We start from the raw sequence: 19,538 nt of genomic DNA, 5'->3' as shown, positions 1-19,538 counted from the left end.
ATAATCACCGACTCGCGAGGGCCTTGTCGAAACGTCGAGCAAGGGTAGGCTTCTCCCCTGGCTTATCGCATATACCAAAATTGTATCCGAAACTCGGATCCCTGAACACCGATCTCTCGTTTGGGCTCCAGGTCACCAAGGCCTCCGGGTCAACGCTCCATGTCACCAAGACCAAGGCCCGCGAGCTCTCTCTCCGGGCATTTCCCACGGGACCCGAGCCGACCAGGTCTCCGATTTCAGTCCGGTTTACACTTTTAAGGAAATATGCAATTATTACAAATACACGCACCAAACTCTTCCCACTCCGTGCAAAGGGCTGGGGAAGGCCAACGAGCGGGTACTCCTGCGCCTGCTCACTAACACGATGCTGTGCCCGGTAACTCTAAAGCATTTCGATCCTCAATTCGACGGGCGATGCGCGCACTCTAGGGAGGTGTCTGACATCTACCAAATGGTGTGGGCATGCCAGCAGAACCCATCCCTACCCTCTATCCCAAACCCCACCCGAGAGGACTGGGAGGCGACCCTGTCAGGCTGCTGCACCCTCGAGGCCCAAAGGGCCTTAACGCAGCGCGCCCGGGCTGCGGCAACCACCAAACTGGCGCCTAACTAGGCATATCCCACCTAGTGGTTGTATGGGCGTAACCCTTCAGGTCACGAACCGCACCACCTCGCCCTATGATTACATAAATATTTTCACCGCCATCACCACCCCCCATCCACCCTCGATCCCTTGTTCGCTTTGTTTGTGTTCTACCAGCGTAAGGTATTAATGAGAACGCCCATCAAGCATAGTGTTCATAGCGGCAGAGGTGGCGTAGTGAAACTGCTGTGCAGTAGGTCAGTTCTGTACTGACAAGCGATATCGCTATCAACTACGCAATGCTGCGTTCAAATCCGGTGACATTGAGAAGAGGAATGAGATATTCCGAATAAGTTAGAGAAGGGTTGCAATGCGTGGAATTTCGCTTTTCATGATCGACTCTTGCTTCCAAACTGAGTCCGCCCCGATGATCAAGATGGCGGTGAAAATACAGAGTTGTTCGGGGGCTTCCCCTAGTAGGAATCCTCCTAACATACTAGGTGGAGTCTCTAGTCTGGGACCCCATTGGTAGAAGCCGCCGTCCGGGCACTCTGGACCAAGACCCGCGGGGCCTTGAGGTCCGAGCATCCGAGCAGGGCCGCCTCCCAGACCTCTCGGGTATTGTATACTAGTGAAATAACTGTTCGATATTACAATGGTTTCGAACGCCGCTTTACTCTTGCCCCTGCTTTGAAGAAAAGAATAGAAATCATTTAATGGGTGGTTTTAAAACGATTCTCTACAGAGTTCATACAAGCTAGATATATCTATTTATTTATTATTTTTGATTTATTATTAGTACCTCAAATGCCCCTTGGTGTGGGGTATTACATGAGGGATGGGCATAATGTTCAAGTGAAGAGTGGTTCGATGGCAGTCTTGAAGGAATGTGGGTCTTCAATCAGAAGAGAGCACCCACCGGAGGATGAAGACTTGCCCAGCAAAATAAAAACCTCTCAGAGACATCTAGCTAGACGTCTCCGAGAGGTTTTTGGTTTGCCTGGGGTGTGACCGTCCACCATCCTGCTCTCACGCCATTCAACCTGCCAACGAAGACGCATTGTCTGTGGTCCGTTCATATCTACAATTGAAGACGTGACAATCGGAGAGCCGAAGTAGACAAGGCCGGTGTTTATTGAGTAAGGCTTCGAAGAAACCACTTGGTTCTCCGGTGGAAGAAAACACCTCAGGGCCTCCTAGACGACAGAACATCGAGACCAGTGCCCTCCGACGTCGAAACAGCAGACTGCATTAGTCAAAAGTCAATAGATGCCGAAGGCGGCTGACGAGGCAGTCTTTCCGTGCAAGGCCGCCAGGGTAGGGAGGACGGGGCTCGTGCCGGAGCCCGTGGGACATGCAGAGAAACGGGGTGGAATGCACGAACACGATGAATATCCCGCCGAACGCCAGGTGGAGAACGCGGAGACGAGCGATATCCAGATGCACACCAGAAGGCCGCCGGTGACCTGCAATATGCCCCGGCGATTGACAGGTTACGTCGCTATCAGCAACAGTTGGGCGCTCTAAGAAAAACCTCATGCAAGAAAATGATGGTTTAGTTTTGGGGGTTTAATGCCCCAAAGTGACTCAGGCTATGAGAGACGTCGTAGTGAAAGGCTCCAGAAATTACGACCACCTGGGGTTCTTCGACGTGCACTGACATCGCACAGTACACGAACCTCTAGAATTGCTCTCTATCGAAATGCGGCCGCCGCGGCCCGGATCGAACCCGCGTCTTTCGGGTCAGCAGCCGAGCGCCATAACAACTGAGCCACCGCGGCGGAAAAAGGAGGTTCCAAGGATATGCAGCTTAGAGAAATGGTCAGAGGAAAATCTATGGTCATGTTAAATCGATGGACCGGACTCTCCTTGACGTCTCCTGATTAGCGCGCTATGTGTATTGACATTAAATGCATTGTTCGCTCCCTAAGATAAGTTCCTAGATAGTGTGCAGAGGAATGTACCAACGAACTTGGAGTGATGGCTTTTCAGAATTCCTCAGGAATGTCTGTTAGCGGGTTTGTTGAAGTCTTAAACTTTTGATCTAAATTCGACTCTCGCTAAGTGGGAAAATGAAAAAGGAATCTGCCATGGCTTCATGCGCACTTTTCCCATTCATGGCGATTTAGTTTAGGCGAAATACGACATACTCCAGCGGGAATCGTGAGGAACAGAATGTTTTGAAACTTTCTTAGATGACTTTTTAGTAACTTTTTAGATATAAAAATTGCATTCACTGACAACCGCATGTGCTGCGCGCATGAACGCCGCTCTAATAAGCCACTACAACGATTTTATTTGGCGCATTCCAAACTAGTTAGGATAGCCATTGTCAATTCAAGTTTCAAGGATGTCCTAAAGAAATTCCGAAGTTGAGTCATCTGTGTACGAAACATTTCAAAAAATCTAAAAAGGGTGTTGGTTGTACGAAAAAACATAGGAAAAAGTTTGTCAATTGTATTGAAAATGTCATTTATCAAATTCCTCTTTCCTGTGGCAAGCAGTATGTAGGGCAAACTGGCAGATGCCTGAATGATAGGCTTCGAGAGCATGGGCGTGACGTAGATGATATGCGTGGAAAAGGATTGTCAGCCCACTGCCGGTCGTGTCACTGCATACCGCTTCTTGAACAATGCTTGGTTTTAAAAGTGCACAATAACCGGTTGACACGAGAAATCATAGAAGCGGAATGGATATCACTTTTGAAAGATGATTGTGTTAGTACCCCCTCTGTATCATTGATGGCGAAAGAGCTCGCATATCTGGCTGATACGCTTTGCTAGCTCATGGTTTGACGGCGAGTTGGTCGTGATGTCGTTATAAAACCACCTTTCTTTCTGAAATAAACCATTGTTGGAAGTTAGCGCCGTGTGTTGTCCGTCTTTCTGTGTCCTCGTCTCTTTGCGCTACGTTTTTCACCTTGCAGTTATGAACCAACAAGCCGAAGCATATACCCTTCTATCTGCTTCGTTTACGGAGCACGCGGCCCAGAGACTTTTGCCCCTGACTGCACATGGAAATTTCCGCAATAAACGTAGTTAAAATTAGGCGCCGTGTGTGTTCCCCAGGGTCTTCGTCCGCGTCCTCTGCGCTGTTTTAAAAACATGGACAAAAGCCTTGCGACCACAGTGAGAGTTTTGAGGGTCAAGTTTTAGTTCGCTGAAAGCCAGCGAGCTGCCCGAGCTTGGTGAATCGAAGAGTCCGTCCCAATGGGCACTGAAACGCCACTGGACATCCCCAGGACGTCCCAAACGTCCCTAGGACGTCCCCAGGATGTGCGAGGGAGTTTCAGTGCCCAATGGGGTGTACGTTGCAATTCCGCCGCCGCATAATCCTCGGGAACAGAACTCGCGCACTGCTAGCTCAGGTTCTGATCGGTCTATTTTGTACCCTCGCATATGTGAAGCAGCTTCACAAGTCGACAAATAAAGCGAGTTGGTTTTCCATGCACTCAGAAGGTTCAGTCGACTTGTAATCAGAGGAGACAAAGACTGCAATAAACACATGCTGGCAACGTGCGCAGTACTCACTTATTTCACACGCTTATCTCAGCGGGTGGGCGAAGAAGAGATCCAGATGTAGCCGAAGCCGCCTATGGAAGCGATCAATGTCGTCCTCTGGCGTTGCGGTGAACAGAGAGTAGGTGAGTAGTTTGATCACGCCGATTATTGAAATGAGCGGCTTCACTGAAGAGAGAGAAAAAAAAGAATAACGTTCCCTCCTCTCAAACATACGCTGGTAGAATAGGGCCGGACAAAATATTATGAGCACTGTGCTCGTATTATTATCTGCTATTAGGGAAGTATTATATTAGGGAAGTGTATTGGGCCCTTTGCTTTTAATTAAATAGCATTAAAAATCTAAAAAAAATGTGTTCTTAAAATACGCCCATTGGCTGGAGGGAAGCGACGTCACCAGGCCAGACAATTCCGATCGGCTGTAGGGAAGTGGTTTGGTTGGTTTTGGTTTTGAGGAAAGGAAATGGCACCCTAACTGCTTCACATATTTCGGTGGAAACACGATATGCGCCGTAAGGGAAGGGATAAAGGAGGGAGTGAAAGAAGAAAGGAAGAAAGAGGTTCTGTAATGGAGGTCTCCGGAATAATTTCGACGAGCTGGGAATCTTTAACACTGACATATCGCACAGTGACATCACCAGCCTAACAATTCCCATAGGCTGGAGGGAAGTGACGTCCCCAGAGCGGATAATTCCCATAGGCTGGAGGGAAGTGACGTCCCCAGAGCGGATAATTCCCATAGGCTGGAGGGAAGTGACGTCCCCAGAGCGGATAATTCCCATAGGCTGGATGGAAGTGACGTCCCCAGAGCGGATAATGCCCACTGGTGGAGGGAAGTGACGTCCCCAGAGCGGATAATTCCCATTGGCTGGAGGGAAGTGACGTCCCCAGAGCGGATAATTCGCATTGGCTGGAGGGAAGTGACGTCCCCAGAGCGGATAATTCGCATTGGCTAGAGGGAAGTGACGTCCCCAGAGCGGATAATTCGCATTGGCTGGAGGGAAGTGACGTCCCCAGAGCGGATAATTCGCATTGGCTGGAGGGAAGTGACGTCCCCAGAGCGGATAATTCGCATTGGCTGGAGGGAAGTGACGTCCCCAGAGCGGATAATTCCCATTGGCTGGAGGGAAGACGTCCCCAGAGCGGATAATTCCCATTGGCTGGAGGGAAGTGACGTCCCCAGAGCGGATAATTCCCATAGGCTGGAGGGAAGTGGCGCCACTTCTGGTAAATGCATTAACAGTTAATGTTATCACATAGTCAATATGTCATGGAGTTAGGTGTCCCAGTGAATTTTTTTCTTTTGTGCATCAATGACAACTTTAGGTGGTTAGACCATCCATGCTCGCCAGATTGCTTACTAACGATTGTGTTTTATTTGGAGAAGTTACGAATAATGACTTCCAGTAACCCGTGAAAGAATGCCGCATAGTTGCACAGCATCCAAACACAACACCCTCGCATACGCAGCCTGAACGAGGGTTTTGGCGGGAAAAAGGAGTAAAACTCCTTCAACAAATCGTCGGAACGTTCACACAAATGAAATGATGCATATTTTAAGGAATCCACTCCGTTACCCTTAAGGACCAGCGGTTATCTTGCCTTCGCATTACATGCCCTGCCCAAGCCCATTTCTTCCTCTTGATTTCAACTAGGATATCATTAACCCGCGTTTGTTCCCTCATCCACTCCGCCCTCTTCCGATCTCTTAACGTTACACCTATCATTTTTCTTTGCATAGCTCGCTGCGTTGTCCTTAACTTAAGCTGAACCCTCTTTGTTAGCCTCCACGTTTCTGCCCCATAGGTGAGTACCGGTAAGATGCAGCTGTTGTATACTTTTCTCCTGAGGGATATTCACGAACTGCCATTCATGATCTGAGAGAACCTGCCATATGCGCTTCACCCTATTCTTATTCTTCTAGTTATTTCCCTCTCATGATCCCGATCTGTGGTCACTACCTGGCCTAAGTAGACATATTCTCTTACTACTTCCAGCACCTCGCTACCAACTGCGAACTGCTGTTCTCTTTCTAGGCTGTTGAACATTACTTTCCATGCCTGACACCTTTCCATATTGGAATTTTATTGCTGATTTTATGGAGAACTATGGTAGCTGTGCAATCGTTATAAATATCTTCCAAGAGAAGGCAGACGTAGCAGGGGACGGCAGAAAGTTAGGTGGGCGGATGAGCTTGCCCTTTTGACATTTGACCTTGCCCTTTGACCTTTGCCCTTGAACTTTCAATTTGACCTTGAACTTTGATCTTGAACTTTGACATTGAATTTTGACCTTGCAAGCTGTCGGCAAGAAAAATTATAGGCGTAACGTTAAGAGATCGGAAGCAGGCGGAGTGGGTGGGGGAACAAAAGTGGGTTAATGACATTCTAGTCGAAATCAAGAGGAAGAAATGGGCTTGCGCCGGGCATGTAATGCAAAGGCAAGATAACCGCTGGTCCTTATGGGTAACGGAGTGGATTCCAAGACATGGCAGGCGTAGTAGGGAAGGTTAGGTTGGGAGATGAGTATGAAGTATGCGGGGATACAGTGGCCGCAACTGGCAAAGGACATGGTTAATTGGAGAGACATGGGAGAGACCATTGCCTTGCAGTGGGAGTAGTCAGTGTGATGATGATGATGACGACGATGATTATGATATTTTAAGGAATAACTCACTCACCAAAGTCTTCTGGCACGCCCTCATCTGGAGCTGGAAGAGAACAAATTCGAGCGGCTGTAAGCGATAACCTCCCGCAGTTGGGACAGTTGGCGATGCGTAAACATGAGGTAAAACATTGCGCATAACCAGAGCACGAAATAGACGACACACGCACGCAGGACTCTGAGGATAGTCTCTTGCCGTGTTTCTAAGCGCAGTTTCGCACGTTTGGTGATGAAATCACTGCTCACAAGACAAATTACGAATCACCCTTTACAAAAATTTCTTTACGCTGTGACTGTCCATACGCTTTAGAAAAACCCGATATACTAGTCTATAGGCAACACAAATTATACAGAAGGTCTAAAGACAATGATTTATGGCCATACACTCTCAGTAGACTTTTATTGCGAAAGCAATACTACGCCAGGCCTAACCGCTCGACGCGTGGTCCGTGGCCCATTGACCCCCCTGCTCCTCGAGGAGCCGCCGCCGCGCCTAACAGGTAGTGTGACGTCAGCCTCTCCGTTGCTATGGCGACGCGTGACGTCAGCTTGCTCTCTCCACCGTAGCCAGGAGGAGCCGGTCGTGCCGCGCTCCTCGAGGAGTCTCGCCATGGAAGTCACCGACGAAGAGTCTATATTTGAATCTAGTTGCTTTACTGCTTCTATTGCTTTCGCAACCAACCAGGTTTAACCAGAGCCAAACCACACCAATTTTTTACATAGACAGCCTATAGACTATGATTGGACAAAAGGAAATATTTGTAGGAAGTCAATACATCGTCATAACCATACGGCTGATTAGGCCCACTGCAGGTCAGTGGCCAGCCCCCGATGATACGGCCGGCGGAGGAGCGGCGACCTTCCAGCGTGCACGAAGTTACGAGAGAAGAGGGAAAGGCGCGAAGACGCTGAAGTTCAAATTCTGACAACAGGTAACTCAACTTCTACACAGCCCCGTAAGACATGTTGCCAGGCTAGTTGATTTAGCATCTTGAAAATTGGAATAAAACAAATAATTTCACAGGGACAAAAGAGACGAGGAGACGCGCCTGTCCGTTGTCTCTTCGTCTCTTTTGTCACTGAAATTATTTGCGCCAAGGTGGTTTTTATTCCAAGTTTCAAGATTCTACAGAGCACATTAAAAAAAAATTCCAGCTGGAGAATATTCATGAAACAGGGTGTTTTAACACCACAGGCATATCACAACTTTGATTAGATTTGTTGGGTTTAACGTCCCAAAGGGACTCAGGCTATGAGAGGCTCCGGAAATTTCGACCACCTGGGGTTCTTTAAAGGGTCAGTCTACTGAATTTTATCGACCATATTTTCTTTGCGGCAACCGATAGCTCTTTACTCAAATTACCGTTTAGCCAGCTGTGGTGCCAAGGAGTGCGGTAGAACATTTTAAAATAGAATTTATTAATGTGGGAACACATCTGTATGAGATGGTAGTCTCATCTGGCAACCATCTGGATTTCCGCCGCGCGGCGACAAACATGGCGGCGCCCGTCGAAGCCGGACCTCTCGCTTCGGACTGAATTCTCGTTGTTGCTGCCTTTTTCAGTGCGTTCACTGGCCATAAATAGGGCGCCTGTCTTTCGCTTTGTCTCATCTCGCCTATAAGAAAACATATAAGAGATAAATTTGCTTTGTTTTAATAATTAGAGTGACGATTCTGCCGCTCCTAGGCTTAAGTGGAGAGTCGGTTTGTTTACAGCAATGGTTCCCGTCCTGACGACCAGATGGCGCCACTATAGGCTAAGTTTAATTTTGCGTCTCTGCTAGCATACGCTGAACTAAAAATGGGAATGTGCCTGCGTTTTGCGTACGTGTAACTATAAATATTCATGTGATTTAAAAAAGAGACAGCGGTACGCCTTCTACAGTTTACTAGAACAAAACGTGCGTTTCTCTGACATTGGGGCATACAACGGGTACGTAGTATATTCACTTATGCTTCTACAAAAAAAGACTACCACTTTCTTGAACAAAATGAACGTTTGGGGTCGCCACCATGCTTTTTTACGCGACTTTTAACGCCGAAATAAAATATAAATTCCTGCCTAAACCGGGCGCAGACCCGTCGTTATTGATGTTATAGGGTGTCAACTACCAGAATATGCCATTATTTATACACTCATATCGGTGAGTAGACTGACCCTTTAACGTGCACTGACATCGCACAGTACACGGGCCTCTAGAATTTCGCCTCCACCAAAATTCAGCCGCCGCGGCCGGGATCGAACCCGCGTCTTTCGGGCCAGCAGCCGAGCGCCGCAACCACTCAGTCACCGCGGCGGGTTTTATCCCACAATTTTATTAGATCCCTTTTCAGAGCCCTTTTAAACCACAGAGCCATTGTCTTATATTTGATTTCGTCGCTTGTCGCAAAGAAACCGAAAGAAGTGGCCTAGCGTTAAAAGAATCCTCGTTGAACGATTTCGTCAAGCCCCCCAAATTTCCTTGACACTTGGCTCAAGCTTACTTACGCGGGAGACCGGGCGCGAGACGATAGGGCATCGCGATGACATCCATGCGATGTGCCACCTCTCGAAAGATCTCGGATCCGCATCCTGTGGCAGGGTTTCCATGGATTATAGCTAAGGTATCGGCAGTTGCATACATCTTCAGATACCGCTGGTCCTACATAGAAAGAGAGAGAGGGAAAATGCCCTTTATTTGCGTCGCATGCAATGTATGATACGTTTCCCGGATGCAGGAAAAGCAATGTAGAAGCACACGCGACATGCCTGCCGCCAACAATCAATTGATGCAATAGCCACACATCGGGGCCTATATGCGTACGACTTTATCCCAAAAAGTACGGTCTTGAGCCACCGGTTAATACAGAGTTATGGTTACAACATAGCGCCATCTGCAACCTGATACTGTGCGCAGATAGTCCAGAGGGCGCCATCGGGTTTCAACCCCAAACAAGGCAGTACAAGGGGATATGGGCTGGACATCGTTCGAAGCACGGGAAGCTCAGATATGAAGAACGTCGGAGGAAATTGGACGAGGAAACTAACCAGTAAGATATGCGGGACACAAGGACGGAGTAGTAAGGAGCTTTAAACAACAGGTAAAGAACATAGGAGGTACAAACTGCGTAAAAGAATCAGGGTATGACTATACACAAATTCGAAAGGGCGGATCAGGAAGGAATCGTTCTATGATAGTTCAACAGGCAGTGCCCTACTCTTTGAATCTAGAACGTGAAGCTATAAAAAGAAATTTAACCAAGAAGATATGGCACATGTGCAGTGCATGGTAAATCTATAGAAACATTTGAAAACTCTATACTCGAATGTGCTGGTATCCATCCGGGTGTCAATGCAGGCACAGTCGCTCTCCCCGAGGTCCTAAGGTTTAGAGATAACAATGGTCCTGTGAATGAACCTGCGCTGGAAGCTAGCAAAAGGCGATTGGAAGTTTGGTGGCTCGAAAGCAGGGAGTGCCATTAGGTTAAAAGCGGAGGATGAAAAATGTACTGGGAGAAAGTGGCGAACTTATAGACCGGTTTATTACATCGTTAAAGAAATATGAAGGAAGGAAGCTAAGCATGGTGGCAACTGCCACCACCCCGTTTCAAAGGAGACGCTCCTAATTTCCCTGCTCCCATCCATCCATCTTGCGCGTATGGTTCCTAGAAGACTTGCTAGTTAGCCGTCTCCTGCTTGGCGCGGAGTGAACTCAGAAATGCATGCAGCGGTGGCGCTGCTAACAGTTGGAGCTGGTCGGAGCCAGTCGGAGCTGGTCATAGAGGCACTCACTTACTACTACTTGAATGAGTACAGCACTATCTTCGCTGTGAAAGCCTCAGCAACTGCAAAAGAAAGCGCATCCGATCACCCTTACCAACTCTTGGCGAGACGAGCGGGCCGCCTCTTCGTCGAGGTGGCACCTGACAACCTGGGTTACTTGCATACGGTGAAGGGCTCGCATGTCTTGCAGTACCTGGATGTAGACGCTAAATTCTTCGTCTTGTTCAGACAAGAGCTGCTTCAGTCGATCAGAGAGGGCGGGCTCTCGCGGCATCATCGTGGGCTATAGTGGCAGGGAGGGAGAAATAATATATTGAAGACAGGTGTCCGTCGGCGAGGAAGAATGCGGCGGAATATGCAGTGTGCGCCAGTATAAAATGGGATGGCATACGCTAGAAAAAAAAAAAAATAGCGTGTTTCGTGATGTGCAAGTGGTGGTGGTAGTGGTTTATTTAAAAATAAAATAGTGAAGCAAAACAGTGTTGCCGGCCGCGGCAATTGCTATCTCTTAAGCACCCGAGCTGCAGCCGGCGGAAATGAAAGGGAAAGGGAGAGGATAGTGAGGAGAAGTATAGACGGGAGCGACAGCAAGAAAGGACAGGGGAGGGCTTTGTACACTATTTACAAAATACAAAAGTAATCAAGTTCGCGCCGCTCGCGCGCTCGCTTTAAATACGCGTGAGTGGCTCTTGCGTATCGTTTCCAAAACGGCGGCGCCCTTGGAAGAAGGGTCCCTCACTGATGGTACAAATACTCCATACTCTTTCCTAACCATATCTGTGCCCGCTGCGAGCATAAGACATGACAGACGACGAGGCGCGGAGGAACACGTTTAACGCGTTCTCCTGATTGGCTGAGGACGCCTCTAGCTTCCATAGTGCTGCAAGGAAGCTATGAGACGGAGTATAGTACCTTACTGGTTTGGAGAAAACGTTCGTTTCCATAATCTAAAACAGCATAAGATTTTTTTTTCCCTTTCATTTCGTTTACTTCTTAGTGTCCCATTTGAAGAAAACTAAAAGGTCAGGGACAAAAGGTACAGAGCACCTGACTATATAGATCCCTAAACATTGAACAAAGTCCGGGAACAGTGCAATTAAAAAAAAAACTTAGAACAGCTCAATTACAATTTAGCAAAGAACATACAGCATTAGCAGAAAAAAAAAGTGTACACAATAACCCAGTATGATTGGTTAGTTTATCGGGGATTAGCGTCCCGAAGCAACTCAGGCTATGAGGGACGCCGTAGTGAAGGGCTCGGGAAATTTCGACCACCTGGGGTTCTTTAACGTGCACTGACATCGCACAGCACAGGGGCCTGAAATAAAATACATCAAGCACGAAAAAAATGCCCAGGCTTAGCTTGGTTAAGCCAAGAAGGCGTTGCATATTGGGCGGTCTTTTTGCGCGAGGTATTGCTTGGCGGCACTCGATTTTCTAAGCAGCTTTCCCTCCGTGACGTATGGATGGATGGATGGATAGGACTGCCCCCTTTTGAAACGGGGCGGTGGAAACCGCCACTATGCTCAGCTGTTTTTTTTTGTTTTTCGTTTTTTTTTCTTTATCTATTTTTTAATTTTTTGCATACTTTTTAACGTAGTTTGGTGACGTCACCAAACCACGTGATGTGACGTCACCAAACCACGTGACGTCACGTCACGTGGTTTGGTGGCTGCTGCCCGGCCGCGCCCAAGGGCTGAACTGAGTGATTGCAATATGCTACGCATAAAAGGGATCACTTGTACCACTGCATTGCAAGCAGTCAGGCAGAGGAGTCAGGCAAGTGTCAGGCAGAGGTCACAATATTGAACATACACACACTCAGAACATATATCACACAGAAGCACATCGCTGAAAACAATTTCAATACCTTTCTTAAACACTTTAATGAAAGTTTCAACCACCGTTACGTTCTATACTGTGGTTTAAAAACCAAGGTAACACGTAGTTAATACTTTGTTTGGCGCTATTTGGCATGGTTTGGCGCTATTTTTTCTCCAGTTCAAGTATGCAGCAACTAGCCCAAAAAGAGGTGTTAATGAAGCCCATAAATGGTCATATGGCGTATGATTCTGTACTTGATAACTCCAAAAGGGAAGGATTTGTTTCATTCAAGGTACGTTTTCTAAACAAAGCATTATTTTCTATCGACGTTGTGATATGACAAGAAAGACAATGCCGCATCAACACAGACTGTTTCCTCTCTAATAAGGTTAAATGCAATGCCTCTCATGGCATTACAACTGATTTTAACAATATATCATAATTAACTGAGTCAAACGTCTATTTAATAGCAAGGAAAATGCTAACTGTGCAGAGCTTTTTCTCAATGTTTCCAATACCCTCTCCTTTATGGCTGTTAGCGCCAATTCTGTCGATTTATTCGAGTGGGTAAGCAACAAGATTTCTATAGCCATGGCAAAACATCATCGAAAAAAAAACGTCATTATGAGTATGGCTACTTACTTGCAAATCAATATTATATCTTCATTTACATCTGTCCATCAGTTTGAAGCAAGACCGCTAAAATCGTATCCAAATATTTAACGCGACAGTGTGCTTTGCCTGCTGGACGTCGTTGGACGTACTCCAATTCCTTATAAGTGATTCCATATAATTATTACTAACTGTAAATATCCCTGCACCATAGTGCATATCAATCCAATCCCAGCATGTGCAGAAACGCCGCCACTTTTCTAGTTCAAATAAACTGACGTAAGCATAACCATCGAAAGCAGGGACATTAAAGTCATTAACAAATCAAGTCTCCGTGAAACATAAAATATCAAATTTTACAGGAAGTTCACCAAAAATAAACTATCTATTAGGCAGGCGGTTCGCAGTGGCGAACGGCTCACGACCGCGGCGGCTGAATTTTGATGAAGGCGAAATTCTAGAGGCCCGTGGGCTGTGTGATGTCAGTGCACGTTAAAGAACCCCAGGTGGTCAAAATTTCCGGAGCCCTTCACTATGGCCTGTCTCATAGCCTGAGTCACTTAGGGACGTTAAACCCCATAAAACCAAGTGGCATAGACGCCGGCGGCTATGCGTTTCGGCTCGGGCGGTGCACATATCGAGATCCGCCGTCACCGATGTGGCGCTCTGATCGCCGCCGCACAGGGGTGGCATCAGAGGAGGAGCGAAGAGAGCAATTAAATTATCGAGAGGTCGCGGTAGATGGCGCCAGGAGCGCGCGCAGCACAACAAGAGCAGCGCGCTGCCCCTGCTGCGGAGCCGGTTACAACGGACAACGGCGACGCCGCGAAACGCAGGAACGGGCGCCAAAGAGCCGGGCTCTAAAAAAAAAAAGAAAGCCGTGAGCTGTTCACCTTTCTTGCTTAGAATTCAGTCCAAATACACAAAACCATTTATGCGTCCATTCGTTGTCTATGACATACTGATTATTGGTTCCATTTGTGGTTTGTAGCATAATCAGCACGTGGGCAGCGGCAGAATTAACAGACTAATAAGACCATCCGTGAAGCTAACTTGTTACTTCTTTCTAGTTCTCTGCCTCCATGCGATCGATATCGCTTGGGTTTGCGATACGCAAGATAGGTATAGGCACTCACTTGCCTCCACGCGCGAAAACGTTGTCATTGCTGGTCAAAACGTATCTCCCGTTAACTTCTGTTTCCCGTGAGATAGCAGCCCCTGGCAGTCACTTGTCAGATGGCAGTCACATGTCATATGTCAGATATTCATTCACGATCACCGGCTCTGCTCCGCTTGGACTCGCGTCCTTTAACAGAGTCTAACGTTCTGGGGCCTTGGACACAACCTTCCAGACAACGGAAAGCGGTGAAAGCGCTCCTGAATTTCCTAAGGGACTCGGGGTTGCATTCCCGCCTATAATCTTTAAGTTTTCAGTGCGCGCCCTCTGTCCCTGTGACATAGTGGTCGCTGGTCACTTAGAAGACTCATTTCCTTGCCGCTCTTTTTCCTTTTTTCCCCTTTGTTCCCCTCCCCAAGTGTAGGGTAGCCAACTGGGCATCGCCTGGTTAACCTCCCTGCCTTTCCGTCCTTTTCTCTCCCTCTCTCAGGATCACCGGCCGGCTGTCGCCTATATAGTAGGATACAACTTAAAAAAACACCAGTTGCTAATATTTGGCCGGGGTCCGCGGCGTCCTGTATTAGTCCGCTGGCCAATCGCAACTGTAAACGAAATCACCTTTTTAATGTTTGACCATATCAAACAAGCCATGCATCAAAAGTCTAGAGCTCATTTTTTTTTTCTTGTGATAAGCTTCTTGATTAGAGAACAATAAAAGTTTAAGCAGCGGACTACTTTTTCGTCGCGGATGAATTCTGCGCTCGGAGGCTGCATGTGGGCGGAGCTTCACTGCAGAAGTTGTATCCGACTTTAGTATGCATGGTTTTAACATTGCTAAACAAACATGGGCCCAAAGCGCTTCCGATATCAATAGCGCGGCGTTTGAAAAGGTTTTGCGCCGCTGCAGATGACGCGTGTACCACAGCGATTGAAAAAGCGCTGAAATAGACGACGCGTGACACGCTGGTTTTGATAAGGCAACGAGGCAAGCGAAGCATTCCGCGCAGTGTTTGATAAGGCACCGGAGCAGGTGATGCTCTAGCTTTTGGATGCTTCTAAGTGCTGTGGGGCTAAATCGCAAGGTTTCCAGAACAAAAAAAAAGTTCGAAAAAACCGTGCATAGGCAAAGAGCACCTGTCGTCAAGCGCACTTTCCTTGCCTGAGCCAAAATAGCGTTACGGTTGAAGCTACGTGCGAATCGAACTGTTACTTTCTTGATGCTAATCGTCTTTATGAGACACCAATGTCAGCATCTTCTATCGCCCCTCACAAGTTTCTGCCAGTCTCTTTGGCAGTTGCCATTTCGTCGCATCCATTGGGTAGCCCTCGTATGTCAGCATCATTTAGTCTTTACTTCACTTATTGCTGGATTTCATTGACATCGGAGACCTTTAGCATGCCATGTACCGTGTTACCGCTGCTGCTACCGGAGTACCGGGAGCCCACACGCAGCCAATGCGCATGCGCAAATCGCCTTGACCGCGCCTGATGGCACCACGTACCAGGCAGCTGCGCGTGTGCCTGCAGCATCGGGACCAATCAGCGCGTGCTCAGAGGCGGTGGGCATGCTCCCGATACTCTGGTAACGGTAACCTGGTACACGGTATGCTAAAAGTATACACCTTTAGCATACCGTGCACCATGTTACCGTTACCGGTACCGGAGTACCGGGAGCCCGCGCGCAGCCAATGAGCATGAGCAAATCTCCTTGACGTCGCCAGATGGCGCCAGGTACCCGGCAGCTATGCGCACGCCTGCAGCATCGGGACCAATCAGCGCGTGCTCACCGGCAGTAGGCGGGTTCCCGGAACTCCGGTAACGGTAACACGGTACACGGTATGCTCGAAACACTCCCAGCTGCTGGGCTAAGCATCCTTTGACATCGCTGTCAGTCAACGAGAACGAAACTTGAGAAGAGCAACACTAGGTTGCGATGCAGTAGAACATACTGAACTTTAGGTGCCAAATAAATAACTCACCTGGAAAAAAATGAGTACGTTCTTCTTTCCAAGACTCCGCTGCCGAACTGAGCCGAACGGCGGGATGCAATCGGATTTTACATCCGTCGCTGGCCACAAGCTGCGCAGGCGCCAGGGCGATAGCCGGACACGTCGCGCGAGAGCGTTGATCTTCCCTCCTGATGCCAAGCTGCCGTCGACGGTAGCCTCTGTGCTGTTGGACAAGCTGCAAAAATAAAACACGTATTTTTAGCGCCTTTTCTTCCGAGGCACCGCTGACAAACTGAGTGAGCTGGTCGAAGTGAGCTAATCTGCTTATGTTTATGCTTGTCTTGTTGGTGATGTAGCGCTGTTGTCAAGGCGAATACGTACTTCGTGGTCGGTTTTTTTGTGGTTTGTGTTTACTTGTTTTTCCTTGTTGTTTGAAAGAAGCTGACGTGTATACTTATACGAGTGGTGATTTGAATGAAGTGTCAGTCGTAAATCAACGTCCAGTTGCATCCGCACGCTGAAGAAGCAGCTGCGCAAGGCCTCTGCCATTGCCGCTCCGTCAAAGGTCGAGGCTTCACACGTATACCCCGGTATTCTCAGCTTTACTTGTGAAGCAGTGCTTTCGAACTAAAATAACGGCTCCCGGCCATGTGTGCTGTCAAAGTTCCGCAAGAGCAAAAAGCAACACGAGGGACAACAGCACCGACGTAGGCAGCCCGCAGGACTTGCCCGCTTGCACACCGAGACGCGACGCCTGCACTAAAATTATGCGATCCAGCGGAAGATTGTTGAAAAATGGCGTTTAGAGAGAGGTATACAGACAGAGTCTGGGAGAAATATAATTAAATGTGAAATCTGTGAAAGGGGGTCTCAACAAAGGATGCTAAAGGACGCAGCATCACAAATATCCTCCAGCAAAAAAAATTTTGATGCGTTTTGTGGAAGCTGCGTTATTTGTAATCAAAATTTGAATTTCCGCGTCTTCGCGCCTTTCCCTCTCCTCTCGACACTATTTGCACGCTGAACTACTGGTGGCTACGGTGGGGGGGTACGCTCGCGGTCCGCCGGCGACACGCACTCGGCCCCCAGGGGGCGGAGCCAACGCGTCCTAAACTGGTTTGGCGTCGACGGCGCTGGCGCGGCGAACCAATGATGGCATTCCGCTGCTGACGTAAAGAGCGCTACGTGACGCAATGTGCGCGGATTTTGGGGCGAAAACTCGGCACCGCTGGTCGCCCCGAGGCGCGGAAGTTCTTGAAATTGTATTGTAAATCATCGGCTCGCTTTTGAGGTGAGCGGTGAGATGAACGCTCGGTGGCCTGTACTCTAAATAATGCAAGCATTTTATAGCCAACCTCCAACACCCTTTTCAGGGACCCTTTTACAAATTAAGTAACAATACGTGCTCTTCAGTCCAGCGGGCAAGAGTCAACTAGTCGATGTGCGCACCCCCTTAGAAAAGTGGTCTATAGACAGTCTATAGACTTCTTATAGACTCTATTGCCTTCCTATGGATATTTCCTTCTGTCTAATCACAGTCTTTAGACTGTCTATAAACTAAAGTCTAGTAAATGTGTATGGCCATAAATCTATAGATTGTTTGTAAACTGTATATATGATTCGTTTTATCGATAGACTATGCTCTAGGACTTGTCTATATCCAGTCTATAGACTTTACAGACAAAAGTCTATGGAAAGTCTATAGTCTGTCTAAATAACTTTTTGTAAGGACCCCAAGGCAGCCACGCAGGCCAAGAGGGTTCGGGGTGGTGCGGAATGGGCATCACCTTTTCGCTTGTGCTTACAAGCTGGACACAAGAAGAGAGGCGACACAGGGCGTGAACAGCTGAGCGTTTATTCTGTGGACAGCAAAAGTTAAGGACCCAATAGACACAGGAGCTTTTGAAACTGTTGAAAAATATTTTCGACCTTAGTTCGTTACGGACATTTTGAGACGCACAAGAAGTACCAAGTTGTAGCTACTTAAAAATGCCCACCCTTAATTGTTTCTTCTCAATTTTTATGGCACCTGACCAACACATCAACATGCCTACGGGTTTATGGAATACATACACACAAAAAAAAAACAATCTACCATATTATATGCCGCGGTCTCTGCTTAAAGGGTGGGCCGATATCACCAGCTGCACGCAATGACTGCCCATTCAAATGCGCTCCATTGTTTCTCCGTATCACGGGACCTGACCAACACATCAACCACATTTCTACGGGTTTACAAAACACACAGTTGGGGAAATCAGCGAGGATTTTCGCGTATAAGGTGAAGCGGGGACGAGAGCTCGAAGCCCCGTCGTCGAAGCGGTGCAGAGTACGTCGTAGAGGTGCGCGCTGATATCTTTGAGACGATGAGCATGCATCTCGACCTCAAAGTTGAAGAAACTGAAGAAGCCAGCGCCGAGAACAGCATGCCACATGTCAGCGATGATGAAAATCCAGCGAAACGAGCGACGCAATCCAAGGTTAAGCGCAAGAGACCGTTGCCCTGCGCGCAGATGATGGAGTTGTTTATCGCTTGGAGCGGGGAGGTCTGTTTGTTGCGACGGCGACCTGCCCAGGAGGTCTGTATGACGGTCACCTGTGCTCCTGCGTCGACAAGGAAACGAGCGCCAGTGATTTGGTCCAAAACGTAACACAGGCGGCATGCCCGTCCTCCAGTCAATTGCTGCCGTCAGTGCCCGGCCTCAGCATTTTCTGACTAGGACCACAGGTGGGGTGCCCTTGCGGGCAGAGCTGCCGAAGGTATTATACGGTATACGGCAAATTAATTACGCTGAAGAGAAAATTGGGATAATTAGTTGGAAATCAAATCCCTGACCCTTCTGTTGAAAATCAGACACGCAACCCTTACGTCACTGAGGCATGTCCATTTCTTGTTTCTCTTTTGGTGTATCACTTGGTCTAGTGTGCCTACTGATGTATGTTAATGTGTGTGTGCCTAAATAGATAGTGACACTAATTAAGAAGTGAGTATCAAGTAACAATTAACGCTGTCGCGTTGATTGTTAAGAGCTTAAGTGTATCTCCTTTTTTTTCTTACATGGCATTATACTGCATCTACGACACTGTCAGGCGAATTACTGAACGGTAAATTGCAAGAGGGTAGTACACTGCGCGATGTTATTTCTAATGCATCAGTGAAAGTGTTTGGTGTTGCCTGAACAAAGTGGCCGACTGCATGCAAGTTTTGAGAGAGAAATAACTCTTATTTGCATCCTTAAAAAATGACGGAGGAGAAGGCTTAGCCTAAACTTGCATTCATTCCTCTAACCGTCGGCAGGAATCCCCTGAAAAAAAAAAAAAACATGTACGAATACAGAAGTAAGCTTTGCAATGAAAGCGAAATCGTAATCATTTTCTCCTGGCAAGTCCTGCCTGTTATGCTCGTGTATCAAGCAGCGAGGGTAGCTACTCGCAGTGTGAACTCTTTTAACTCCGCTCAAACATTTTTGACAATAGATCACAATCTGGTACTTTACACTTGCACGA

The 19,538-nt window shown here is 47.8% G+C and overlaps 1 protein-coding gene across 1 annotated transcript; it reads right to left on the bottom strand.

Moving 5' to 3' along the window:
• Positions 1–1,693: 1,693 nt before the first annotated feature.
• LOC149365782 (uncharacterized) lies at positions 1,694–16,915 on the bottom strand. Its single transcript, XM_089544722.1, has 6 exons — positions 16,062–16,915; positions 10,624–10,812; positions 9,255–9,408; positions 6,782–6,811; positions 4,114–4,269; positions 1,694–2,049 (listed from the first exon to the last, which is right to left on the bottom strand). Exons 2-5 carry the CDS (start codon positions 10,804–10,806, stop codon positions 4,127–4,129), a joined length of 510 nt encoding a protein of 169 aa, XP_089400848.1. The 5' UTR covers positions 10,807–10,812; positions 16,062–16,915; the 3' UTR covers positions 1,694–2,049; positions 4,114–4,126.
• Between the last annotated feature and the right edge of the window lie 2,623 nt (positions 16,916–19,538).

This window comes from Amblyomma mixtum, chromosome 1, assembly GCF_055824585.1.
Source record: "Amblyomma mixtum isolate Tamu chromosome 1, ASM5582458v1, whole genome shotgun sequence".
NCBI classification, from domain to species: Eukaryota; Metazoa; Arthropoda; class Arachnida; order Ixodida; family Ixodidae; genus Amblyomma; species Amblyomma mixtum.
Note: the sequence above shows the minus strand (reverse complement) of the source record. Positions and strands in the feature narration are given on the sequence as shown.